This window comes from Cololabis saira, chromosome 15, assembly GCF_033807715.1.
Source record: "Cololabis saira isolate AMF1-May2022 chromosome 15, fColSai1.1, whole genome shotgun sequence".
NCBI classification, from domain to species: domain Eukaryota; kingdom Metazoa; phylum Chordata; class Actinopteri; order Beloniformes; family Belonidae; genus Cololabis; species Cololabis saira.
The window spans coordinates 22972417-22984530 of record NC_084601.1 but is presented as its reverse complement, the minus strand read 5'-3'; the positions used below and the strand labels follow the sequence as shown (position 1 = coordinate 22984530).

Here is a 12114-nt window from a genome sequence, read left to right as displayed (position 1 = left end):
AGCTCAGTAAACTTACACCCAACCAGCAGAGTCCCGGTGGAACGAACAGCAGCCGGACGCTCGGCCTCCAGGTCTGAACGAGACTCGGCCCAGACGGATCCATCCGGGTCGAGGGGCGAAGACGAGGGCGAAGCCTGGGACTCCCTGAAGCCGTGACGGCTGCATGTTTGTCATGAGGAGAGCTGGAGGGGGGAAGGCAGAGATGCTGAAGAACATGGCTGCTGAGGCAGTGGCTTTCACCGGACCTTAAACAACAGAACCAACGCAGAACCAGCCAGGGGGGGAGCAGACCGAGCCTCAGCAGAGAGAAAGGTCCAGGGGAAACCAGCGCCATGGTGAACACGGGCATGCAGCTGATCAGCTTCACCTGCGCGGTGACGGGCTGGATCATGGCCATCGCCGTGACGGCGCTGCCGCAGTGGAAGGTGTCGGCCTTCGTGGGCAGCAACATCCTGACCTCGGAGATCAAGTGGGAGGGGATCTGGATGAACTGCGTGTACCAGACCACGGGCCACATGCAGTGCAAGACGTACGACTCCATGCTGTCGCTGCCGCCGGACATCCAGGCGGCCCGCGCCCTCATGTGCCTCGCCATCTTCCTGGGCTGGCTGTCCTGCACCGTGTCCTGCTGCGGCATGAAGTGCACCACCTGCGCCGGCGACGACCGCCGGGCCAAGGCCGGCATCGCGCTGGCCGGAGGGGTCCTCTTCATCCTCACGGGGGTGTGCGTCCTCATCCCCGTGTCCTGGACGGCCAACACCGTGGTCCGGGACTTCTATAACCCCAACGTGCCGACGATGCACAAGCGGGAGCTGGGCCAGGCCATCTACCTGGGCTGGGCCGCCGCCGTCATCCTGATGATCAGCGGGGCCGTGCTGTGCAGCACCTGCCCGCTCATGGAGAGGGGGGGGCGCTACCGCCGGGGCTACATCGGGCGGAGCTTCGCCAACTCGCCAGCCTCCGCCCCGGACCCGCCCAAACCCATCAGCACCAGTCATGTCCCGCTGAGGGAGTACGTGTAGGAGGACGGGGGGGTGGTAGTCTATCTAGTGGCTACAGAGGTGGGCTTGGGTCTGGAGGACCCAGGTTCAAGCTCCACAATGGCAACCAAGATGAACCACCTTGGGCCCCTGAGCAAGGCCTTAACCCTAATTGCTCCCTAATTGTGTGTGTTTCTCAGATTTGGATAAAAGCATCTGCTAAATGACAGTAGTAGGACGAGGACGTCAGACTCGTCACGCGTCCGTCAGGACAACACCTGCACCTCCCCCAACATGTAACTACATGTGATGTTGACATCGGCTAGAACAGTGGTTCCCAACCTTTTTTCCTTGGAGCCCCTACTTGTGTCTAAGACCAGCCGGCCCCCCCGACCCGTACGTACTGGCACCAATAGAGTAAAGTGATTCGTTAAAAATCTTTAATTGAAAAAAAATGTACATTAATTATGTTTTTGTGATACATTTCTCTTTGGTTTACCCTGTATACATATGACTTTGTCTTTCTCACCTTCATTTTGTGTCACCAATGTATAAAATACACACAGAAAATAATTGCAAGGCCATAAAATAATTTCTGAAAATGTCTCTTTTAAAGACCAAAAAGAGATAGAGAGCAAAAATGTTTTAACATTTTTCCTTTAACAACCTGTCGGAGTAGCAGTATGATTAAATGTTGAATAATGATATAATAATAATAATTTATTAAGTTTTTATCCTACTAAATCACTTAGAAATATATTTTGGTCATTTTAAAATACTACGTGGGTTTATACAGACTTGGATTACAGTATTCCATTAGGTGTGTTATTATGATTTTTTATTTATTTAACATGCGCAAATATAATTTGTACAACTGCATATCCTCAAAGCAGACAAAGTTTTGCGCCCCCCCCATAGATCTCTGGCGCCCCCCCAGGGGGGCCCGGACCCCGGGTTGGGAGACACTGGGCTAGAATGATAGAATGATTGTGATTCGGTCCACTTGGCCACTCTGCACGTTTGCTGCCGCTAGATCTCTGAGGATGTCAGTGAAAGTTACTGTTCTTCATAACATCTGCTTCATTTAGTCTGTTTTAAGTAATTTAAGTCATTAAGGACGTGAAATAATGGCGCTTTTCCACTAATACCTACTAAGCTCGACTCGCCTCCACTCGGTTTGGCCACTAGGGGTCTAACGTGCTGAGTAGATACTTTTCTGTAACTACTCTGCCGAGGTTCTAATGGCGCTTTTCCACTAGTACCTACTCGGCACGCCTTGTCCTCATTTGTTTTTAAACACCCAGGTGAGAAGTGGTGAGAAGTGGGCGGGTTGGGGTGAAGCTGCTGTGACGTACTCGATTGCGCAACACGTTTGTTTTTGTCGCCGCTGATGAGAAATCGGCTGAGAAGAAACAGAGTGCCTGGTGGATCCGATCGTTCCTTATCGCCCGTCTAGATCCCTTTTTAATTCTCTCCTCAGCCACCAGGTTTATGAACATCTGCACCTCAGAGTTGGATCACCAAACAGATGTTTGCGCTGTATAATAAAATCGCTGTGAGTCGTTCTCGCACTGATTCCCGCTTCCTGATTCAAACGTCTGACGTCCGCCCCCCGACCAATCGGTGGCGTGTAGTGTGATGACGTCAGATACAGCCGACTCCGAACCTCGGCAGAATAGGTACAGAAAAAGTACCTACTCGGCACACCTCCACCCGCCTCGGCCCGTAGTGGAACAGCGCAAGACGCGGGCGTCGCGAGTAGAGGCGCACTGAGTAGGTACTAGTGGAAAAGAGTCGGGCTGTATCTGACATCATCACACTACAGGCCACCGATTGGTCAGGGGGTTGGCCCAATCGCACAATTAATCTATTAATTTGAACCAGGTGTGTTGAAGCAGGGGAACATCAAAAACAACATCAAAAACCATCGGCACTGGACCCCTCTGACTTCAAACACATTTAAATTACGAAGCTAGAGGACACAAACATGCCTAATATTATAACGTAAAAATGATGAGCTGTGTCATGGCAATAAAATTAAAAGCAACTTATAATCATATTTAGCTTCAATAATTCACTCTGAGGCACCATCATGCACTGAACATTATTTGTTATGAAACTGTTATAACCTATGTGCTTTTATTTTGTACAATGCATGTTATTTCTGGGTCTGGCTTACTTTTATTTTGTATTCTGCATTTCATTTCCAGTTCTGATATGCTTTTATCTTGAAGTTTGGATGCTATTTCTGGGTGTGACACTTTTATTTTGTATCCCACATCTCTTAAACATTTTCAATGTTTATTTTGCAGGTCTGGATCTGACATTCTTTTGTTTAGAAGTCGGCACTTTATTTTGCTCTATTTTCGCATGTCTTTTTCCAGCTCTGGCATATTTTTATTATGAATTCCGATCCTACCGATCCGAGTTACATTCTGTCGTAATTTCCAGATCTGACTTTTATTTTGTAATTTGCATGTCATCTCTGAGTCTGACATCCTTGTATTGTGTGGTTTACATTTCATTTTATTTTGAAATCGACACATATTTCTATGTCTGAGCTGAAGAAGAACCGAGACTGCCACCTGGTGTGTGGAGGTGGAATTACAGACCGAAATAAATGACGACAGACAAACACCTGTACAGAGACTGTGTGAGTTCATGTGTTCCTTCAGCACTGAGTTTGTGTTCATCAGAGCTGTGAAATAAATTCAGTTTAGTAAAGTGTGACTAAAGCTGAGTTGGACTCGTCTTCCTATTTGCGTTTGCTGGTTAAAAAGTCATTTCAAGTCTGAAAGCACAGCGTCTCGTCTCCTCCCTGCATCCTCGTCATCTGCACACCTGCAGACCGATGTAAAGTTCCACTCAAGGAACCAGTTCACCTCCAGAATAAAAACCCAGTCTGGCCAGCGTCCGTGTGACCGGGTTTTCACATCAGCACAGGTTTTCACTGGGACTCCATGAACGACGACACCTTACACAGCGTATCTGAAAGAAGATGGAACTGATGAGACCAAACGCTCACTGTGATTCAACCTTGAAATGATCACTCACTCACTCACTCACTCACTCACTCACTCACTCACTCACTCACTCACTCACTCACTCACTCACTCACTCACTCACTCACTCACTCACTCACTCACTCACTCACTCACTCACTCACTCACTCACTCACTCACTCACTCACTCACTCACTCACTCACTCACTCACTCACTCACTCACTCACTCACTCACTCACTCACTCACTCACTCACTCACTCACTCACTCACTCACGTTCTTTTAAAAACGGAACCATTCACAAAACTGCTATAAAAGATATTTTTTTTCCCCAGACAGATCACATCACCTAACATCCAAAACAAAGATGGACAGATTTGATCACAATGAAGCTCAGATAACATCAGTTCGTATCGTAGGTAAGAGGTGAGCGGAGCGAAAGCGGCTAGACCCTGTTGACGATGTTTTTGGACTGACAATGTTCAGGGGGGAGCACCCAAAGACACGGGGAGGACGTGGAAACTGATCCCAAGGCGAGTCTATTTGTAAACACAAGACAATCCAAAGTGCTGTACATAAAACATTTAAAAGAAATGCATTAAAAGAGTTTAAAAGCAGAATTAAGAAAAGGATTACCAACAACATACATTAAAAAGAATTGAACAAATAAGATGCAAGAAAAAAAGGTTGCAATGCATTGTGGGAGATTAATGAAATGCAGCAGTAAATAAAAAGGTTTTCAACCTTGACTTAAAGCAACTGAGAGTTCCAGCAGCCCTGATGCATTCTGGGAGTTTGTTCCACAGATAAGGAGCATAAAAGCTGAAAGCTGCCTCGCCGTGTTTGGTTCTAACTCTGGGTACAGAAAGTAGGCGTGGCCGTGAAGACCTGAGGGTTCTGGTTGGTTCATCATGGACCAGGATCAGAGGCCACGTTCACACCGCAGCCCAACTACAATGTTTTGCTCGGACGTGACTCATATCGGATTTTATAACGACAGTCTGAAAGGGCCAAATCGGGTCTATTCAAATCCGACCCGGGCCACTTTACGTAGCCGATCTGTGTTAAAGCGACCACAGTCCGAACCGTCATGTCGCAAAACGGTCTTACTCTGTAAATTAAAATAAAAAAAGTTTAAATTATGATGTTTTGTTTACAACTTTGGAACAAGATTTACTGAAACTTTAAAACGTTGTAAAGTAACGTTTACTTTTTAAATTATTCATATTGCAGTCACATATTAACCCCCACGACTCCTCCTAGGGGCGTATTTTGGCCATGTTCAACGGGGAGAAGGCCCTGAGGCCGACCCAGGACACCCAGGACTTCTCCACTGGCCTGGGAATGCTTCGGTGTCCTCCCGGTGGATCTGGAGACGGAGGTCTGGACCTGTCTGATTAGACTGCAGCTGGGCTTTGTTTCTGTTAACCAATCGGGCATCGTTCAACGAAGAAATGTGTTTCCGGCACCAAAGTGAGCAGTTTGCACCTCCCTCGAGCAAAACATTTCATTAAAATGAATGGGTGGATTTGTTGTGATCCCTAGTGGAAAGTTGAAAATCAAAAACCAAAAAGTTTCCTTTAACCTGCCCCAGAGGCCAACGTTTTTACTCAACAGGCCTTAAACTGTCATTAAAACAGAAGTAAATCTGTCCTCTTTCTCACGATCTACTACTCAAAACAAAAAGATTTAAAGTTCTTTTTCGAGAAGCCTCCAAATGATAAAAGTTGCTCCGCTCTCTCTTAGAAGCCAAGACAACATCACGGCAGGATTTCCAAATAAATCCAAAACTTAACTCGCTTTTTAACGTTGAACGTTTCCCTCAACACACACAAATGTCACATCAGTGTGTGTGGGAAGTGGGAACACCCTCACAGTGCCAAATAAATTCCATTCAGTTACGTTTTTTTTTCTGATTAGTGGCAGTTTGTGGTAAAGTTTTTGTGCATTTTCAGTGCATTCAGGAATGTTGCAACTTAGACGGCCTTAGAAATGTCTATTTTTCTAGTCTATTGATTCAGAAATGTGGCCGGCTCTGAGGAGTTATGATTCATCGCCTCACCTGAAATTCGCTGCTCTGCATCTGGAGACTCCAGACTTTTCCATCTCCGGGGGGCAGATTCCAGCTGTGCGAGGTCGTCCGGCCTCAGCGAGAGCAGCAGAGTCTTCCTCCGCAGGAGTCTGAACAGCAGCTGAGGAGAACACACCAACACAAGGCAACACAGACGTCCACAGGCGAACAGGAAGGATACTGCTGTCTGTAGTGACGCTCTGCGTCCTGAAGCCACTCCAGCATGTCGGCGACCGACGGCGAGGTGGCCGAGCGCTCAGTGACCGCCGGCAGATCCAAGACGTCTGCGCTCTGCTCGTACAGCTGCAGCACTGCAGACAGCTGGTTACTGATGGCGTCTCTGGCGGACTGCAGGCGGCACCTGAGGAAGGAGAGTCAGATTTAGGTCTGTGCTGGTCTTGAAGTTCTGAGCTCCATCCAAACCACTAAACTATATCACAATATCTTGTGAGTCCTTTGAACATGAGAAATTAGGTAAATTCCCTGCTGGAAAGACACACATCAGATTTCTGTTTTTACTGGTAGCACTACGGACACCCTGGTTGCTAACCAGAGCTAGCACCGGTTGCCAATTTGCCTGTTTCTGGATTAACTGGGGTGGGGGCGGAGTCAACTGCGGTCACTGTGACATCATCCAGATTCCTCGGAAACCTTTTCCTGCTCTGCCCAGCTGGTCTTCAGCAGGAGGTCCCCCCTTATGATCCAGGTCCTGGTCCAGGTTTCTTCCCTCCTAAAGGGGAGTATTTCTTGCCACTGTTTATGTTATGTTTATGTAATAATTGCTCGGGGGTCACGTTCTCGGCCGCAAACCGCCCCAGCACATGCTGGAGGTCCCGGTCTGATGAAGCCAACAGGACAACATCATCTGCAAAAAGCAGAGATGAAATCCTGAGGTTCCCAAACCGGATCCCCTCCGGCCCCTGGCTGCGCCTAGAAATCCTGTCCATAAAAATTATGAACAGGACCGGTGACAAAGGGCAGCCCTGCCGGAGTCCAACATATACTGGGAACAAGTCTGACCTACTGCCGGCAATGCGAACCAGACTCCTGCTTCGATCATACAGAGACCGGACAGCCCTTAGTAGAGGGCCCCGGACTCCATACTCACTCAGCACCCCCCAGAGAATGGCACGAGGGACACGGTCAAATGCCTTCTCCAGATCCACAAAACACATGTAGACTGGTTGGGCAAATTCCCATGAACCCTCGAGCACCCTGCGGAGGGTGTAGAGCTGGTCCAGTGTTCCACGACCGGGACGAAAACCGCATTGTTCCTCCTGAATCCGAGGTTCGACTATCGGCCGTAATCTCCTCTCCAGTACCCTGGAGTAGACTTTCCCCGGGAGGCTGAGAAGTGTGATCCCCCTGTAGTTGGAACACACTCTCCGGTCCCCCTTTTTAAACAGAGGGACCACCACCCCGGTTTGCCACTCCAGCGGTACTGTCCCCTTCCTCCATGCAATGTCACAGAGGCGTGTCAACCAAGACAGCCCTACGACATCCAGAGACTTGAGGTACTCAGGGCGAATCTCATCCACCCCCGGTGCCCGGCCACCGAGGAGCCTACGAACCACCTCGGTGACCTCGGCTTGGGTGATGGATGAGCACGCCTCCGAGCCCCAACCCTCTGCTTCCTCAGTGGAAGGCATGTCAGTCGGGTTAAGGAGATCCTCGAAGTATTCCTTCCACCGTCCGACAATGTCCCCAGTCGAGGTCAACAGCTCCCCACCAGCACCATAAACAGTGCCGGCAGAGTACTGCTTCCCCCTTCTGAGGCGCCGAACGGTCCTCCAGAATTTCCTCGAGGCCGACCGAAAGTCTTCCTCCATGGCCTCCCCGAACTCCTCCCAGACCCGAGTTTTTGCCTCCAGGACTGCCCGAGCCACGGCCCGCTTGGCCTGCCGGTACCTATCTACTGCGTCAGGAGTCCCACCGGCCAACATAGCCCGGTAGAACTCCTTCTTCAGTCTGACGGCATCCTGTACTTCCGGTGTCCACCACCGGGATCTAGGATTGCCGCCACGACAGGCACCGGAGACCTTGCGTCCACAGCTTCGAGCAGCCGCGTCGACAATGGAGGCAGAAAACATGGTCCACTCGGACTCAATGTCCCCCGCCTCCCCCGGGATCCGAGAGAAGCTCTCCCGGAGGTGGGAGTTGAAGACGTCCCTGACAGAGGGCTCGGCCAGACGTTCCCAACAGACCCTCACAATCCGTTTGGGTCTGCCCGGTCTGTCCAACCTCCTCCTCCGCCAGCGCATCCAACTCACCACCAGGTGGTGATCAGTGACAGCTCAGCCCCTCTCTTCACCCGAGAGTCCAAGACATGCGGCCGAAGGTCAGATGAAACGACAACAAAGTCGATCATTGACCTCCGGCCTAGGGTGTCCTGGTGCCACGTGCACCGATGGACACCCTTATGTTTGAACATGGTGTTCGTTATGGACAAACTGTGACTAGCACAGTCATCACGTTCTGGTCTCTGGAAAGATCCAAGAGACAACTTCTGTTGTAATAGACGCTATGTAAATAAAATTGAATTGAATTGAATGATATCACACCTGGTTTGTCCAGCTCTTTTAAAACAGCATTTTAAAATATACATGTCATGCTGAACATTCTAAGTTAAGGAATTTTCAAAATAATATTAAAAATGACCAATTATTACTAATGATAATGCATTTAATTTTACATTTAACAATACATTTGAAACAAACCAATAAATACTATATATGTTCAAAAACAATATTAAAAAACGTTTTTAAGAACATACTGTATCACAGATTTCTTAAACGTCTGTTTCTACATCGCTGTGTGTGTGTGTGTGTGTGTGTGTGTGTGTGTGTGTATGTATGCGTGAGTGTGCGTGTGTGTGTGTGTGTGTATGTGTATATGTATATGTATATGTGTGTGTGCATGAGTGTATATGTGTGTGTGCGTATGTGTGTGCGTGTATGGGTGTGTGTGTATGTGTGAGCGTGTTTGTATGTGTGTGTATGTGTATGGCTATGTGTGTGTGTGTGTGTGTGTGTGTGTGTGTACGTGTGTAGGTGTGTGTGTGTGTAGGTGTGTGTGTGTGTAGGTGTGTATATGTGTGTGTGTGTAGGTGTGTGTGTGTGTATAGGTGTGTATATGTGTGTGTATATGTGTGTGTATGTAGGTGTGTGCATGGCCGTAGCTACCATTGAGGTCACCGAGGTCATGACCTCGGTATTTTTTTCGACCAAAAAACCCCAAAAACGTTTTATTGTGAAATTACGTGGGAGAACCGAGGGAGAGTGACTCCTCTTCTCTGCGGAGACGATCTTTGACACCCGCGTGTCCGCGCGTGCAGGTCGCACTTTGTATTGGCTGCCAGAATGTGACGTGGAAGTAGAGCACGGATACTATTGGACAGAGCTTTGTTTGGGAAAGACGAGGAAAAGACTGCAGCCTGCAACGGAGGTGCCAGCACTCGGCTCAAACGTTAGCGGGAAATACAAGAAGGTACGTATAAAACATATAATATTACCAGAGGTGGGTAGTAACGAGTTACATTTACTCCGTTACATTTACTTGAGTAAGTTTTGGGAAATGTTGTACTTTTAGGAGTAGTTTTGAATCACTGTACTTTGTACTTTTACTTGAGTAGATTTGTGAAGAAGAAACTGTTCCTCTTACTCCGCTACATTAAGCGACGTTGAGCTGTTACTTTTCTTTTATCCCTTTTATCTGCATACGCGTCAATCTCATGACATCAATGGGTGATTCTTTGGGAAAAATGTTTGTTTTTGCATGTTTTGTCACATTTACACAGACTCAAACACACACAGAGTTTCTATGAGTTCATGTTTGTTCTAGTTCTGGTTGAAAAAGAAAAGTACAAAGGCTTGAAATTTTGTGCTACTTGTGCTTAATTTATTTTTTTATTCTGTTATTATTTTATTATTTATTAAAGTACTTGAATTTACTTTAATATTATTTTAATTTAAGCTATTTTTTATTAATTTTAATTAATTTTATTATGTTATTGATTTAATTTGCCTGAAGATGATTATTTTGTACTTTTGTCTGTTTGAATGGTTGTGTTAAAAAAAATAAATCAGACGTTACTCAACAGTTACTCAGTACTTGAGTAGTTTTTTCACCAAGTACTTTTTTACTTTTACTCAAGTAATTATTTGGATGACTACTTTTTACTTCTACTTGAGTCATATTATTCTGAAGTAACAGTACTTTTACTTGAGTACAATTTTTGGCTACTCTACCCACCTCTGAATATTACTGAGTGTGTGGGCTGCTTGCGTCTTGTATTTCTTTCTATATCGAAATTACATTCTATTATAATAAGCTAACCTCAGTAATCAGCGGGAAATACTCGCCTCCCGTCTTGTAACTATAGCAGAGGAATTAACAGATCAATAACCATGTGTTGCTTTTCCTCACTGACACAGAGAGACCATGAAAAGACTTCTGCAAAGCAAGCTCAGGTTTGGAGAGGGAAAGCGTGAGGAGAGTCCAAATAAAAGAGACAGAGGTGATGTTCTCAGGCGCTGGGATGCATCTGGACACAGACGAGTAGCACTGGCGTTCAATTAAAAGGCAGGTAGCATATATAATAAATAAACTTTGAAATATTATTCATTTAAGGCTATTCATATGTTTGTAATAGACATTGTGTTAACAGTTAACGTTCATGTGGGCTAAATAATGTGATTTCAGTGATTCTACTGATAGATTTGTGTGTATTATAGTTTGTTTTGTTAATTTGTTGATAGGTAACCAACATGGACAGCAGAATGGAGGAGCGGTGGAGAACTGGAGGAACATGATCTATGTGACAGCGCTGGCCCGACCCCCCGACTCCTCCCATGACCTCGGTATTTACAAAATCCTGGCTACGGCCCTGGGTGTGTGTGTGTGTATGTGTGTATATGTGTGTATGTGTGTATATGTGTGTGTGTGTGTGTGTGTGTGTGTGTGTGTGTGTGTGTGTATATGTGTGTGTGTGTGTGTATGTGTTTAGGTGTGTGTGTGTGTGTGTGTGTATGTGTTTAGGTGTGTGTGTGTGTGTGTGTGTGTGTGTGTGTGTGTGTGTGTGTGTGGGTGTATGGGTGTATGTGTGGGTGTGGGTGTGTGTGTATGGGTGTATGTATGGGTGTGTGTATGTATATATATATATATATATATATATATATATATATATATATGTGTGTGTGTGTGTGTGTGTGTGTGTGTCTTACATGTGCTCGCTGAGTCTCCCCAGCACCGTGTCCGTTCCCTGCAGCAGCTTGAACTGCAGCCGCTCCTGCAGATCCGGGAACTTGCGCAGCGGCGTTTCCGATATATTGACGCGGGCCAGCGCTGCCATCTGCTCCGCCAGGTTCCCCAGCGCCTCCAGCAGCGGCCAGCACTCCGCCAGCACCTCGGCCCACACCCGCCGGCTGCTGTCCAGAGTCTGGAAACTCCTCCGGAGCGCCGGCTGGAGGGAGCACATCGGCCTCTGGGTGGATTCTCTGACAAACACCCGCGGATTCCTTTACTTAGTTTTGGTGGAAACGCTTCGTGAAATCGATTTTTTATCAGTTTGACGAGATCTCCCCTCAACACATGTTCCCCGAATCTGCTTCCGGTCTCAGGATGTAAACACTGACGTTTGCTGCCTTCACGACACCTCCACAGTCGGAACATTGAACTCTCATGACAATGTTGAAAGCAGCCTTTTTTAGGTCTGTTTAGAAACGTTTAATCATCAACATATTCATCAATTTCTATTACATTTCTTAGCTTTTTGGTTTTATTTATAAATAAACTTGGCCAGAGACTAAAAAAGAAAGATGTTTAGTTTTACATGCATTACAGTATTGGTTATTTTTAAAAACGTATTTGCTCAAAAGTTAATCTAATTAATGTCCTCTGATAATAATTGTATAATAAGACATAAAAACTAAAAGCACAGATCAGATTCTAATCACAATTAGCACAAATAAAAATAATACATTTAAAAAAGAAAAAAATATCACTCAAAAGACATTTATTTGTTCAGCAGAGCCTGAAGGTTCCCGTTCTTTTTGCTTGTAGA

General features: G+C 46.5%; 2 protein-coding genes across 2 annotated transcripts; one reads left to right on the top strand and one right to left on the bottom strand.

Annotated features, from left to right (window-relative positions):
- The first annotated feature begins 332 nt into the window (after positions 1-332).
- cldn35 (claudin 35) lies at positions 333-1022 on the top strand. The gene has a single exon (XM_061741990.1). It carries the CDS (start codon positions 333-335, stop codon positions 1020-1022), a length of 690 nt encoding a protein of 229 aa, XP_061597974.1.
- A 2602-nt stretch (positions 1023-3624) lies between these two features.
- Positions 3625-11672, bottom strand: airim (AFG2 interacting ribosome maturation factor). The gene is made up of 4 exons (XM_061741989.1): positions 11276-11672; positions 6235-6414; positions 6045-6163; positions 3625-3968 (listed from the first exon to the last, which is right to left on the bottom strand). Exons 1-4 carry the CDS (start codon positions 11527-11529, stop codon positions 3928-3930), a joined length of 594 nt encoding a protein of 197 aa, XP_061597973.1. The 5' UTR covers positions 11530-11672; the 3' UTR covers positions 3625-3927.
- Positions 11673-12114: the final 442 nt, after the last annotated feature.